The sequence below is a fragment of the Vanellus vanellus genome, assembly GCF_965231255.1.
Source record: "Vanellus vanellus genome assembly, contig: HAP1_SCAFFOLD_33, whole genome shotgun sequence".
NCBI lineage: Eukaryota > Metazoa > Chordata > Aves > Charadriiformes > Charadriidae > Vanellus > Vanellus vanellus.
The window spans coordinates 99,048-114,316 of record NW_028128339.1 but is presented as its reverse complement, the minus strand read 5'-3'; the positions used below and the strand labels follow the sequence as shown (position 1 = coordinate 114,316).

Sequence of the window (15,269 nt, the reverse complement as noted above, 5' to 3'; positions counted from 1 at the left end):
TGTTAAGGCACTGGAATAGGTGTCCCAAAGAAGTTGCGGAAGCTCCAACCCTGGAGGTGTTAGAGGCCAGGCTGGATGGAGCTTTGAGCAACCTGGTGTGGTTGGAGGTGTCCCTGCCCATGGCAAGGGGGTTGCAACTCAGTGATCTTCAAGGTCCCTTCCAACCTAAACCATTCTATGATTCTATGAATTCTACCCTAACTTGTCACTGTCTTTACATTTTGAAAAGGTCCCTGTGCCCAAAAGAAGAAAATGCCCAATGGCAGCTCCATCACCCACTTCCTCCTCCTGGCATTGGCAGACACACGGGAGCTGCAGCTCTTGACCTTCTGGCTCTTCCTGGGCATCTACCTGGCTGCCCTCCTGGGAAACGGCCTCATCATCACCGCCATCGCCTGCGACCACCGCCTCCACACCCCCATGTACTTCTTCCTCCTCAACCTCTCTGTTCTTGATCTGGGCTCCATCTCCACCACTGTTCCCAAAGCTGTGGCCAATTCCCTCTGGGACATCAGGGCTATCTCCTACGCAGGATGTGCTGCACAGGTATTTCTGCTTTTCTTCTTGCTCGGAGCAGAGTTTTCTCTTCTCACCGTCATGGCCTATGACCGCTACGTTGCCATCTGCCATCCCCTGCACTACGGGACCCTCCTGGGCAGCAGAGCTTGTGTCCGCATGGCAGCAGCTGTCTGGGGCAGTGGGTTCCTCAATTCTCTCCTGCACACGGCCAATACATTTTCACTCCCCCTCTGCCATGGCAATGCCATCGACCAGTTCTTCTGTGAAATCCCCCACATCCTCAAGCTCTCCTGCTCACACTCCTACCTCAGGGAAGTTGGGCTTCTTGTGGTTAGTTCATGTTTAGCATTGGGGTGTTTTGTTTTCATTGTGGTGTCCTATGTGCAGATCTTCAGGGCGGTGCTGAGGATCCCCTCACAGCAGGGACGGCACAAAGCCTTTTCCACGTGCCTCCCTCACCTGGCCGTGGTCTCCCTCTTTATCAGCACTGGAGTGTTTGCCCACCTGAAGCCCCCCAACATCTCCTCCCCATCTCTGGACCTGGTTGTGTCATTTCTGTACTCGGTGGTGCCTCCAGCAGTGAACCCCCTCCTCTACAGCATGAGGAACCAGGAGCTCAAAGATTCCATTCAGAAACTGATTTCATGGTCACCTTCTAAACAGCAATAAAATTACCATCTCTCTCCACAGATGACTCATAGGATGTTCTACGCCAGTCCTGAGCTCTCTTTCTTCTCTTCATTCTTATTTTCATTCTTACTTTTTTTTTTAGACTTTTCCTGCAGAAAGGTTTCGATGCCTTCCACTTCAAAAGAGGCTTTAACCCACTATCTCTCCACTGGTGCCTCTATAACAGTGTCTAACACCAGGTCAGAACTGAAACTCTCACAGCATCCCTATAACAAAATGGGATCTACTTTGTGCTATGCAGAAACACTGGTCCTTTCTTCTAAAAGTTGGTCTTAGGAGAAGGCCTGAGCAATGGCATCCCCAAAAGGACTGTTGCTTTTGGGTTCTTTTAGAGCTCGAGGATTGGATTTAGGACTCACTCGTCAGCATGTAGTGACAGTGGAAGCAATGGCTGGTCACAACAGCCAAGGCTGTCACATACAAGCCGTGACAGACAACTTTATTCTCAAGGGGGAAATGGAGTTTCCTGGAGATCCCCTGGGCTCTCCAGAAGCAGCATTTGCCTGGGGTGGGCACGGAATGGAGCCCCACAAAGTGAGAAATCACCCAAGATGGAGACACCAAGCTGAGTGGTGCTGTTGACATGCCTGAGGGATGGGATGGCATCCAGAGGGACCTGGATAAGATGGAGAAGTGGGCCCATTTGAACCTCATGAAGTTCAACAAGGCCAAGTGCGGGGTCCTGCACATGGGTTGGGGCAACCTCCCATATCAGTATAGGTCGGGGGGATGAAGGGATTGAGAGCAGCCCCGCTGAGGAGGACCCGGGGGTATGGGGCAATGAAAAGCTGGACATGAGCTGACAATGTGCACTCACAGCCCAGAAATCCAGCCGTGTCCTGGGTTCCATCAAAAGAAGCATGGCCAGCAGGGAAAGGGAGGTGGTTCTGCCCCTCTATTCTGCTCTCGTGGGACCCCACATGGAGTGCTGCGTCCAGCTCTGGAGCCCTCAGCACAGGTGTCGTGGTTTAACCCCAGCCAGCAGCTAGGACCATGCACCCACCGGTGCAGTTCTCCCCCTTCCCCCAGGAGGAAAGGGAGAAGAGGGTGAAAAAGAGTGGAAAGGGAAATAAAACAAATAAGCAACCAAAAAAAAAAAACACCCAAAGTCATGCGTTGAGGTAAAGAGAGCTTAATAGAACAATAACAGAAAAGGAAAACAACAACAACAGCAACAACAATATCACTACTGCTACTAATGACAATACAAGTCACTGTCACCACTCAGTGAATTGGTGCCTTCCCGAGCAGCGTTTGCACGTACCCGCCCCCTGGTTAAACCCATCCAAATACTGAGCATGACTTCTGTGGAATGGAATATTTCATTGCCCATTCCATCATTCTCTCTCGGCCCCTTTGAGCTTCTACGGAAAGCTGAAAGAAAAGTCCTTGAAAAATATGAACAACACCTGGCAACAACTAAAACAATATGCATTACTAACATTCTTTTCCTACCAAATCTGAAACACAGCAGCCACTGGAAAGAAAATTAGAGTTGTGGTCAAGGTCTCCATGTCCAAATGGTGAGCAGTGACGAGTGGTGTTCCTCAGAGGTCCGTACTGGGTCTGGTGCTGTTTAACATCATTGTTGGTGACATGGATGTTGGGATGGAGTGCACCCTCAGCAAGTTTGCCAATGGCACCAAGCTGTGTGGAGCGGTCGACATTCTGGAGGGGAGGGATGCCATCCAGAGGGACCTGGACAGGCTTGAGAGGTGGGCCTGTGCAAACCTCGTGAAGTTCTACTATGCCAAGGGCAAGGTCCTGCATGTGGGTCAGGGCAATCCTGTGAACAAATCCAGGCTGGGTGAAGAATGGCTTGAGAGCAGCCCTGAGAAAAAGGACTTGGAGGTGCTGGTGGATGAGAAGCTCAAGATGAGCTTGCAATGTGTGCTGGCAGCCCAAAAAGCCAACCGCATCCTGGGCTGCATCACCAGCAGCATGGCGAGCAGGGCGAGGGAGGTGGTTCTGCCTCTCTACTCTCTCTGGGGAGACCCCGCAGTGCTTCATCCAGCTGCTGGGCCCCAGCATAAGGAGGACATGGATCTGTTGGAGTGGGAAAAGAGGAGGCCACGAAGGTGATCAGAGGGGTGGAACACCTCTGCTGTGAGGACAGGCTGAGAGAGTTGGGGTTGTTGAGCCTGGAGAAGAGAAGACTCCGGGAGACCTTATAGCAGACCGAGTAGCTGAAGGGGGCCTAAAGGAAAGCTGGAGAGGGACTTTTTACAAGTGGTAGTTGTGGAGCTGGAGCTGGTGGACAGTCAAGGTAGGCCAAAGCATCTCAGCTGAGACAACTGATTTCTCTCCCTCCGGGAGAAAAGGAAGCCTGGACAATTGCACCCAAGCTGTCCATCGCTGGAGGAGGATGGGCAAGGAGTGGGTGCGGATGTTGCAGAGTCTGCTTGAAGATGTTCCCGTAACCCAGACCCCTTCAAAAGAGCACGCCGTTCACTTTCTCTCTTTGCTTCCCTCTGTGAATGGAGGGAGCTCGTGACCTTAGCGTGTGACTCGCTGTGAGCCCATGTGAACCGAGTCCAGGGCAGGGAGTGCTTTGGTGTTCGTGGGATCCCAGTTTGGCACAAAAATGTGTTTTCCTTTGGTCTAAGGCTATCCACTGTGGAGAGTGGACTTCAGCGGAGGTAAGGTGGACTTAATGTACAGCAGAGGAGTGTATTTTGCATTTTGTATATTGTATTTTTCTATTCAACCATGCCTTCCTTTGGGCTTGTTTTTGGGCTGCAAAGAAAATTCTGTGTCTGGGTGCAGTTCATTCCCCAAGTGAAACAGGTGGAAACTGTTTCCAAAGGGCTGAAACCTGCAACTCCAGAGTGTAGCAGAGAAAGCTCAGATTTGAGGAAAGGTGCTGTAAGTCCCAGGTGGCTGATGAGAGAAAGGCGGGGTTGGAGGTGGGGACAAAGGCTGCCCATAGAGTGTCTGACATACAGGGTCTTGACTGCCCTACTCAGTCAGACTCCGTTTGGAGAGGTCCAGTTTCAGTGTCATTTGGAAATTGCTGATATCAATAGACAGAGAAATGAAGCAGAGAAATAAAAAAAAAAAAAAAAACAGAAAGAAAAATAAATCCTTTCTTCTTGTTATTTACTATTGAAACCTTTCCTCTTCTGAAATCTCTCTAATTAACCACAGCAGAATTGTATAATAAGAAAATTATGCCCAGAGCTGTGGCTCGTTATGGCATTTTGCATGTTAATGAGCCCTCTGGTGCCCAGTTCCTGAACTGCAGGTACTGAGGGTGGATTGAAGTGGTCTCTAGAGCAGTGCAAGTCAGCCTCCAAGGTTCTGAGGGCATCAGCGGTCCCCACTGAGGGCCATCCCTGACTGTCCCTGAAGCAGAAAGCCAGAGGCACTGCTTCCAGTTGGAAATGAAATGGGAAAGTGTCTGTGAAAGCCCTTGCCGTGTCTCATCAAGCAGGATATTCAAGCGCTGACCCCCACACCCTGGCAATGGGGACTTCTTCCTTCAAGGGATGCTCAGGGCTCTTCCTGGGAGCAGTGCGATGGGGGGGTGTGTGTAGGAAACCTCTCGGGCTGTCTGGAGGGTGGGGGAGGAGGCAGCGAAGCAGTGTGTCTGTGGGGAACTGGAGTGCTCTCAGGGGCTCCAGTGGAAGAGTCCGCAGCCATAGTGGAAAGGACAAGGATTTCAGTTCTGTTGGGGGAGGGGGGACATCCTGACCACAGGCTGTCCTACACTTTCCTCTGCCTGTGCCTGTTTCTCTGCAGATTTCAACCACCACCCCTGCTTCCCCACCTCACTCCCACCCCGTGCTGGCCCAAGCTTTACTCATGTCTCTCTGTCTTCACTAATTCTTCAAACACAAAGCCATGTTTTTCTGAGCTTTTGCCAATGAGTTCCCCATAACCTGTGCAGCTTCTTCCAAAGCCCTCCTAATGCTCCTCTGTCTCCAGAGATGGAGCCACAAGAGGGAACCCCACCCCTGAGCCTTCCAGCTTGTCTGTACTGAGAACTATGTGCCCATCCATTGCAGCACCACAAACTGTTTCATTTCTTCTACTGCACCTTCACAGTGACTCCATCGCTGTCAATGGCAGAGGGCAGGGGCTGTGCGGCTGGGTAGCAGCTCCACAGGAAAGGCTCTGGTGGTCTTTGGGTTTCATTTGGTACAACAGGAGCCATCAGTAAAGACAGCCAACAGCATCCTTTGCTTCTCTTGTCATTCCCTGAAATCACAAGTGCTTCTCTTTTATTCTCCTTATACCCTCCCAAAAGAACAGCCCACCTGTGCTGGTTTGAGGTGAAACAGAACCCCTCTTCTGTGCAGCAACTTTACTTTGCAGCTGAGCCTCTTGGAACTAACTGAACTCTCTGAAATTAACAGCATATTGTGGTGACACTGTTCAGAGCGATAAAACCTGATAAGTTGTAATGTATGCCGAGGAATGGTATGCAGAATTCTCTTTCTCATACTTATTGGTATAACCCCCAAGGCCAGCTGACTTGGTTCTTTGCCCCATTGGAGGGTCAGGAGCAGAAGAGCATAGAGGAGTCGCACCTGTCGGGAGGAGGGGCCAGGACAGGTGACCCCAAACTGACCATCAGGGTAATTCATCCCATCTGTTTCATGCTCAGTATAAAAGCTGAGGGATCAAAGGGTCAGTTTTTTCCTTCAATGGCTGTTGTTTTGGGAGATTTCTGGCTGTTTGTCTGTCTTTGATTGCTATCTGTGCATTCCTGAATGCAGTTCTCATCCATCCCAGAGTTGAACCTGGGACTTTCCCATTACCTGCTTGTGACGTGATTATCATCTTAGGAGCTTCATCCAGTTTAGTATGTATGTCATTATTTCTTTTTTATTTTGTTATTAATATTGTGTTAAAGTACCAGACCTTCTTCTAAGTTCATAAGTATTTTTCTCTCCCTCCTGTCCATGGAGAGAGAGGTAGGGGAGAGTGTCTATTGTTTGCTGCAATGGTCAGTGTGCTCCAAACCACAGTAAGAATAAGGGAACTGTACTGTTGGACTGAAGGCAGTCCTTGATCCTGCACATGGAATTCCGTCAACAAATAACTTGTGTTCATTTAATATTTCGTTGGCTGTCTCAAGGAATTGTCCCTGACACTCCCTTGGCTGGACTCAAACAGTGTTTTCTCTGGGAAGCTGTCTGGAAGAACTGCCTCATATCAACTTCATTCTGTGGTCTGTAAACTTAGGGCCGCGTGCTGCAGTTGAAGTGGAAGGTTCGTGGGTGATGGTGGTGACTGCAATGACACATCATGCAGCTTTTGGTCTGGCTCTCTGGACACTCTGAACCAATGGAACACTGAAGTGCAGTAAATCTGGATTTGGAGCATACGGAAAACACCATGAAAATGTTTAATCTGGTTGAGGCAGCAAAATTCTGTGAGTGTTTGCCCCTGTAGAGGCAGTATGGGAAGTGCACAGCATCAAATAGATGGTGCAGCTTGAGTGGTGTGAGTAGAACTGTAGAATCATAGACTCATATGATAGTTTAGATTTGAAAGGAAATTAAAGATCACCAAGTCCCAGCCCCCCTGCCCTGGGCAGGGACACATCCCACTAGACCAGGTTTCTCCAAGCCCTGTCGAACCTGGCCTTGAACACCTCCAGGGATGGGGCAGCCACAGCTTCCCTGGGCAACCTGCGCCACGGGTCTACCACCCTCACAGTGATATTTTTTTCCAAATATCTATTCTAAATCTCCCCTCTTCCAGTTTGAAAGCAATCCCCTTGTCCCGTCCCTACTTGCCCTTGTAAAAAGTACCTCCCCAGCTTTCCTGTTGCTCCCCTTCAGATACTGAAAGGCTGCTATAAGGTCTCCCAAAGAGCTTTCTCTTTTCCAGGCTGGATGCTGATGGTCCAGGGCCAGATGCCTGGCTGGACATCTGTGCCACCCACCACATGTGCTGTTTCATAGTCGGAATCCATGGGCTGGAGCCTGCAGGTCCCTCTGTCACTAGAAGCTCATGACTGTCCTTCTCGATGGCTTGCTGTGGTTCAGGTTGAAGGTCAGCCATCTCCCCTCCCCACAAGGCACTGCATGGACAGCAGGGCCAGGGAACCCTGTGGGGTGTGCGTACGCCTGCCTCTGTTTCTGCTTGAGCCCCACTGGTGAGATGGGCCAGCATCCTGGGTGCTGGCAAGGGTCTCAGGCTCCCATGTGGGGTTTGGGAAGCTGTGGCGTGGCTACAGGGGACAAGCAGGCACCCTCCAGTGAAGCCCATAAGTGTTGCCCAAGCTCCCTCTCAGAACCTCGGGCCGCTTACCCACTGCTGTCCCATGTGCTGTTCATGGCCCAGCACAGGGCCGGCAGGACGACGACAGAGAGCACATTCATCATTGCCAGAAGCAGCACATGGCAACTGCAAGAGCCGAGGGGTCGTCCCCACCAGTGCAGCAGCCGACGTATTGCCCACAGTCCTCACAGTGCCTGCGGTGCCCTTGTTCCCAGGGCTGATGTCACAGAGTCGCTGGTTCCGGGCACTGGGCACGGTGGCCTCTCAAAGGGAAGGAGGGGCAGCCTGGGGGGTTCCAAGCAGGAGGGGAGGCAGAAGCTGGGATGGGACACCCCCGAGAGACCCCACTGAATGCTCTGCCTGTGGGATGATGGTGTGCAGGCCCGTGGCAGGCATCAGTGCCTGTCTCCGAGCTCTGCCTGCTGACAGCTCGCAGGAACAAACCAAGCGTGGCATCATTGCCCTTCGGGCAGTGCCTGCTGCGACAGGGCAATGGGTAGAGGTTTTAAGGCAAAAGAGGGTCGATTTAGACTACATAGACTACATCTTTGGCAGCAGGCTGGCCAGCTTGGTAAGGCGGGCTTGAATCCAGAAGACTTGGGGCTGGGGTGAAGGGGACAATGCTCATGCCATCACAGCTTACTGGAGAATAAGCCCGGCCAACCACAGCAGTGACAAATATTCCTTGGCGGACTCCCAAGGTGATATCCAGAGCACCAACCACCTGCAGGGTGTGTCCGACTGTGATGGATCCTCTCGCTCTCCTCCAGGGAAACCTGCATGCTTGAGGACCTCTCTGAAATGCCTGAATTGATGAGGCCTTCTACAGACAGCTGGAAATAGCCTCATGGTCACAGGCCCTGGTTCTCACGGGGGACCTCAGCCACCCTGGTATTTGCTGGAGAAACAACACAGCCAGTCACACACAGTCCCGAAGGTTTCTGCAGAGCATTGATGAGAACTTTTTGACACAGTTGGTAGAGAAACCAACGAGGAGAGGTGTGCTGCTGGACGTATTACTGACAAATAAAGGAGGACTAGTTGGGGATGTGAAGGTTGGGGGTAGCCTTTGCTGCAGTGACCATGAGATGGTGGAGTTCCAGATCCAGCATGGAAGAAGCAGGGCAAAAAGTAAAATCAAAAGCCCGGACATGAAGAGGGCTGACTTTGGCCTCTTCAAAGACATACTTGGAGGAATCCCATGGGCAAAGGGTTTGGCAGGAAGGGGGGTGGAGGAGAGCTGATTAATAGAAAAGCTCCACTTCCTCCAAGCTCAAGATGGGTGCATGCCTATGAGTAATAAATCAGGCAGAGGAGGCAGGAAATCTGCATGGACAAGCAAGGACCTTCTGGAAAAACTCAGGTGCGAGAGGGAAGTTTACAGAATGTGGAAAAAGGGAGTGGCGACTTGGGAGGAGTATATAAACATTGCGAGAGTATGTAGGGATGTAACGAGGAAGGCTGAAGCGCACGTGGAATTAAACCTGGCCAGGGATGTCAAGGACAATAAGAAGGGCTTCTCCAAGTACCTCAGTAGTAAAAGGCAGACCAGGGAAAATGTGGGCCTGCTACTGCATGAGGTGGGTGCCCTGGTGACGGAGGACGCAGAGAAGGTGCAGTTACTGAATGTCTTCTTTGCTTCAGTCTTTGCTGTTAAGGCCGGCCCTCAGCAATCCCAGACCCAGGAGCGAAGAGAAAGAGTCTGGAAAAAGGAAGACTTTCGCTTGGTGGAGGAGAATCAGGTTAGAGATGATTTAGGCAAACTTGACACCCACAAATCCATGGGCCCTGATGGGTCACACCCAGGAGTGTTGAGGGACCTGGCAGATGTTATTGCGAAGGTGCTCTCCATCATCTTTGAATGGTCAGGAGGGACAGGAGAACTGCCTGAGGACTGGAGGAAAGCCAAAGTCATGCCTATCTTGAAAAAGGGCAGGAAGGAGGACCCAGGAAACTGCAGGCTGGTCAGTGAGACCTGGAAAGGCTGGAGAGCTGGGTGGAGAGGAACATAATGAAGTTCAAGGGTAAGTGTAGGGTCCTGCCCCTGTGGAGGAAAAAACCCATGCACCAGTAAAGGTTGGGGGTTCACCTGCTGCAAAGCAGCTTTGCCGAGAGGGACCTGGGAGTCCTGGTGGACAATAAGTTGACCATAAGCCAGCAATGTGCCCTGTTGGCCAAGAAGGCCTATGGTCTCCTGGGGTGCATTACAAAAGACAGTGGCCAGCAGGTGGAGAGATGTCTTCCTCCCTCTCTGCTCTGCCCTGCTGAGTCTGCATCTGAAGTACTGTGTCTAGTTCTAGGTACCCCAGTGCAAGAAAGACAGGCAACTGGTGGAGAGAATCCAGTAGAGAGCTACAAAGATGATCAGGGGACTGGAGCACCTCTCTTATGAGAATCAGCTGAGAGAGGTGGGTACGTTTAGCCTGGGGAAGAGAAGGCTGAGAGGGGATCTCCTCAATGCTTATCAGTGTCAAAAGGGAGGGTGTCAAGAGGATGGGGCCAGACTCTTTTCTGTGCTGCCCAGTGACAGGACAAGGGGAAATGGGCACAAACTGGAACACAGGAAATTCCATCTGAACACAAAGAAAAATGTCTTTACTTTGAGGGCACCAAAGCACTGGAAGAGGCTGTCCAGAGAGGCTGTGGAGTCTCCTTCTGTGGAGATATTCAAAAGCTGCCTGGCTGCATTCCTGTCCAACGTGCTGTAGGTGAGGCTACATTGGCAGGGGGGTTTCACTAGACAATCTCCAAGGGTTCCTTCCAACCCCTACCATTCTGTGATTCTGTGATTCTGTGATCTTCTATGTTTTCCGTTGGCCAAAGGGATTCCCCACCAGTGCACACGGATGCTGCCCTGTCTCTCAAAATTGCGCCATTAGAGCTTGCAGTTCCCTGCACGTGTCCTGAACCACCTCTGGCACCTCAGATGTCACACGGTGTTTGCATTGGAAAAGCTCCCTCCTGGCCTCTGTCTCCATTACTCACAGGGCAGCTCAGAGAAGGAGCTCACAATGATGTTGGGCAGCTGAGCTGAGGCAAGAGGAATCCCCCCTCCGGTGGGTCTGTGGGGTGCACTGGAGAAGCTGAATGTCCCTCCGGCCTCAGAAACACTGCTGAGAGCTGAGATGCCTCATTGACTTGGCTCAATCCCTGCCCTGCACCGGTGGGAATGATCCCTGGCCCATCACTGCCTCCGTGCCCTGCCTGGCAATGGGGCAGGAATGGGGGTTTCCAGAGGGGCACACGGATACCTCCTGTAGGTCCGCACACCCTGACAGAGCACTTTCCACCACAGGGATCAGTCCGTCCAGGGTTCAGAGAGGGACACTTGGTGATGACTTCATTGTGCTTCAAACTCTGCTCCCCAGGAGAGACCCCGCTGCCTTGGAGGAGCTGTCAGCCCTGGAGGCGCAGGGACACCTCGAGGGATTGGGGCAGTGTGGGGAGGAGGCAGAGAAAGCCACAGCTGGTCCTCTGCTGCTGAGCTGGGCCGGGCTGCTGGGACGGAGGGAGGTCCTGGCAAGCGGGCAGCACTGCAGAGAGACAGCTCTGCCCAGGAGCAGCTCCTCTGCACAGCGCAGCAGGGCTGAGGGCACTGCCTGCAGGCAGCGAGGGCAGAGCAGGGAGGCAGAGAGAGGTTGAAGGCAGTCTGGAGAGGGAGGATGCTGAGGGCGAATGGGGGGAGAGCTCTTCCCAAAGCAGAGCAGCTGCAGTAGCTGGAGAGATCTCCAAAAGCTGGCACCTCCCACAGCCCGTGGGATCTTTCAGGAGGACGCTCACAACTTCTCTGCTGTGGAAGAAGAGGACATTCTCTAGATTGGGGCTTCCCTGCTTCACCATCAGAGGATCAGGGCATGACAGCTGCCTTCTCCCAGGAATGGCCAAAGGGCTGTGAAGGTGGGTGTGCAGGCAGGGGTGGGCAGGGCTTTCCTTGCCAGCAGGGTCCCTGCACCCCGGGGGCGTTGTGCCGGGCAGGGACTCTGCCGCCTGCCAGGGTCAGCTCTCCGCCTGCCCAGAGAGCTCCCACGTAGCTTCTGTGGGGAGAAGCTCTGGGTGGAAGGAGCAACCCCTGGCAGGGCAGGGTCATTCTGCTTTGAAGTGGGTGCTGTGTGGGTCAGGGCTCTTTACACCTCCAGATGACCTCTGGTCATTCCTGGAGGGACTTTTCAAGATGGAGTTCCCTTAATATGAAGTTAAATTTCTTTTGCTGTTTCTTCTCTTGGTTGGCTGGGTGGGCAGTGGCACATGTCCAAGAGGACTTTCAAATGAAAGATCAAAGGAGGGTTCATGTAGAGATAAGGAGCTTTCCTGAGTCTGTGTCTTTGGTTTCCAGCTCTGGGGGCTACAGACAGCACCAGCATCCCCTTTCCAGTCTCACAAGGGTCTGTGGCACCTGCCCTTTAGCCCCTGCACGCACACAGAGGCTGCAGGGCAGAGCTGGGCACACGGGGGCTGCCATGGGGTCTGTGAGCACTGGCAGGGAAGAGACGTGGGGGCAGGGAAAGAGCTGCTGACAGGGAGAGCTCCAGGCAGTGGAGATGGGCAGGGAAGGAGGGAGCTGCTCCTGGAAGCCCTGCTGCAGGGGAGATAGGGGCACCTCCAGCCACCCCTGCAGTGCAGATGCTTTCCCTGAGCCACCTAGCACTGCCCTCAGCCCTCACGGCCATGGGCTCTGGGGTGGGAGTCAGCTCTGTGCCCGGCAGAGCAGCAGGAGAGGCGAAGGGCATCCCTCCTGCCACGTGCCCCATTGCTGCTGCCCAGCGGTGGGGCTGAGGGCACCTGTCCTGCATGATCATTGTCATGGCGGTGGCGTGCCCAGCAGGGTGAGGGTAACGCTGTCCTGAGTGCCCGGCTGCCTCTCCCCATGCCTCGCCCAGTCAGACCCTCATGGGATGTCTCCTGGTTTCTTCATGTGTCTCCTTTAAAGTTATCTTTTTATTGCTGTCAGCGTACTTGGGGATGGGAATTTCAGCTGCAGAGTCCACACTGATCTTCTTCCACTCCTGCCGGTGTGTCCATGGGAACCAGTGTCCAAGCTTTCCTCTGACCTGTGGGGCTGTGGTCAATGCAGGCTGTGGGAGTGGGGAAGGAGTCCATTTTCTCTCACTGAGATCCCATAAATTGGGTATGTCCTTTGGGTGTCCATGGAAGCTGTGAGCTGCCCTCCAGGATGCCAACCTGTCCCATAGCACCTTTGTGATATCGGAAAGCCCCACAGAGAAACATAGAGACTCTGTGACTGAGGAAATGCTGTTGGGTGGGTGAAATGAGCCGTGGGTGTCCTTGGCTAGAGTTAGGGTGCTGAGACCTTGAGAAATGGTGAGACATTTAGTGGTCTGAGATGGATCCTTCTGCTCTCAGCACTATCTGATTGCATAATACAAGAGGGTAATCCCCCTCCATCTCATGACGGTGCAAGATGGAGGGACAAACCATCTCCCCTGACTCTGCTCTCTGCCCCAGGCAATCCTCATGTCTCACAGCACTCACTCTGTTCTCCTGAAGTGCAGCAGAAATGCTGAGGGTTTCTGACATCCAAGAACACTGCCCAGGTGAGATGGGGGAGCTTTAAAATACCCCAAACCTCTCCAACTGCCTTCTGCTTTTCCTGTTCCATAGCAGTGAGAGTTCAGATGTTGAAAAGCCCATATGCATTAGGTGTGGGTTCCTCAGCCATAGCAGAACACCAGGACTGGCTCCTGCCACCACCCTCCCTATGAACTCCCTGCTGCAGAGCAGGGCTGACCCCTCGGCAGCCACTGGGCAGCGCCCTGCTCCTCACGGCACAGGCAGCCAACGCCAACCAGAGCTCCAGCCATGGAGGTGGGGAAGGTCTCCTGGAAAATGAAAAGGGAGTGTATGCAACAGAGACAGAGCCTACGGGAAATGGCTTTCATTTTTCTTACAGAAGTCTGCATTGACTTACTCTGTTTCCCTCCTTGGACAGGTCCCCCTGCCCAGAGGCAGCAAATGTCCAACAGCAGCTCCATCACCTACTTCCTCCTCATGGAGTTTGCAGACACACGGGAGCTGCAGCTCTTGACCTTCGGGCTCTTCCTGGGCATCTACCTGGCTGCCCTCCTGGGAAACAGCCTCATCATCACTGCCATGACCTGCAACAACCACCTCCACACCCCCATGTACTTCTTCCTCCTCAACCTCTCCCTCATAGACCTGGGCTGCATCTCCACCACTCTCCCCAAAGCCATGGCCAATTCCCTCTGGAACACCCAGGATATCTCTTACTTTGGCTGTGCTGTCCAGCTCTTTTTTGTACTCTTTTTTATGTCAACAGAGTGTTCTCTCCTCACCATCATGGCCTATGACCGCTACATTGCCATCTGCCAACCTCTGCACTACGGGACCCTCCTGGGCAGCAGAGCTTGTGTCCGCATGGCAGCAGCTGCCTGGGGCAGTGGGTTTCTCAATTCTCTCCTGCACATGGCCAATACATTTTCACTGCCCCTCTGCCAGGGCAATGCCCTGCACCAGTTCTTCTGTGAAATCCCCCACATTCTCAAGCTGTCCTGCTCACACTCCTACCTCAGGGAAGTTGGGCTTATTGTAGTTAGTGTCTGGTTAGTATTTGGGTGTTTTGTTTTCATTGTGGTGTCCTATGTGCAGATCTTGAGGGCTGTGCTGAGGATCCCCTCACAGCGGGGACGGCACAAAGCCTTTTCCATGTGCCTCCCTCACCTGGCCGTGGTCTCCCTGTTTGTCAGCACTGCCGTGTTTGCCCACCTGAAGCCCCCCTCCATCTCCTCCTCACCTCTGGACCTGGTGGTGGCAGTGTTGTACTCGGTGGTGCCTCCAGCAGTGAACCCCCTCATCTACAGCATGAGGAACCAGGAGCTCAAGGATGTCCTATGGAAATTGGCCCAATGGACACTGTTTCACCGACAATAACCTGCCGCCCCTTCTCCGCACGTTGCCCTAAGTTTATTTTAGGCCACGAGCCTGCTTTTTTATCTTGTGATAATCCCGCTTATTTATATTTTTCTGTGTTTATACTACTTGTCTTGAATCTTGATCCTACTGTGTCTGACCCTTGCACAACTCCGTGCCACATGTGGCCTGACAAATAACAGCTCTTAAATAAAATGGGATGTCCCAGGTCGAATAGGGAGAAAAGGAAGAAAAAGGAAAAAAAGACATGGGCTGAGATAAATATTGTTTAATAGAATAATAACAGAAAAGATGATGATGATGATGATGATGATGATAAAGTGATGCAACACAAATTGCTGTCACCACCCAATGATCAATTGCTCCGCCTGTCCAGAGAAGCGATGATGGATCCCTGACCCTAGGCTGACTCCCATTTATATACTGAGCATGACATCTATGGGATGGAATATACCTTTGGCCAGCTTGTCTTGTCTGTGCCCCCCCACCTTCTACAGGAAGTTGAAAAAGTCCGTGACTTAGTATAAGCATCATTCAGCAACAACTAAAACAGAGGCAGTGACTCCTTGTTAAAACAACTGGCTCGTAACACATGAATTAATAAACCCCACGGCCTCCCAGTTTGGCTACTGCGCGTGCCCAAATTGGTGCCCCGGGAAGGAGGCACAGGGCATAACAGGGTCCGGGTCTAACGCAGCAAAGATGCTTTTCCCCCAGCACTGCTTTGCTTTTTTCAGGGCTATGTTTTCCACCCGCTGGAGCAATGCCGGGAACGTCGTCTATAAAATCCCCGGCACTTCACCTGAAATGATGCGGCTCATTATCTAGTACGCCTACACCGGCACAGTACCGGTCACGGCCAACAACGTTGAACGTTTGCTGATAGCGGCCGAGCAGTTCAACATCATGGGCATCGTCAG

General features: G+C 52.5%; 1 protein-coding gene across 1 annotated transcript; it reads left to right on the top strand.

The window, feature by feature from the left end:
• Positions 1-252: 252 nt before the first annotated feature.
• On the top strand, positions 253-14,349 carry LOC309684567 (olfactory receptor 14A16-like; the record flags this gene model as incomplete). The annotated part of the gene is made up of 2 exons (XM_082500457.1): positions 253-1,137; positions 13,414-14,349. The coding sequence occupies 2 exons, from the start codon at positions 253-255 to the stop codon at positions 14,347-14,349; spliced, it is 1,821 nt and encodes a 606-aa protein (XP_082356583.1).
• Positions 14,350-15,269: the final 920 nt, after the last annotated feature.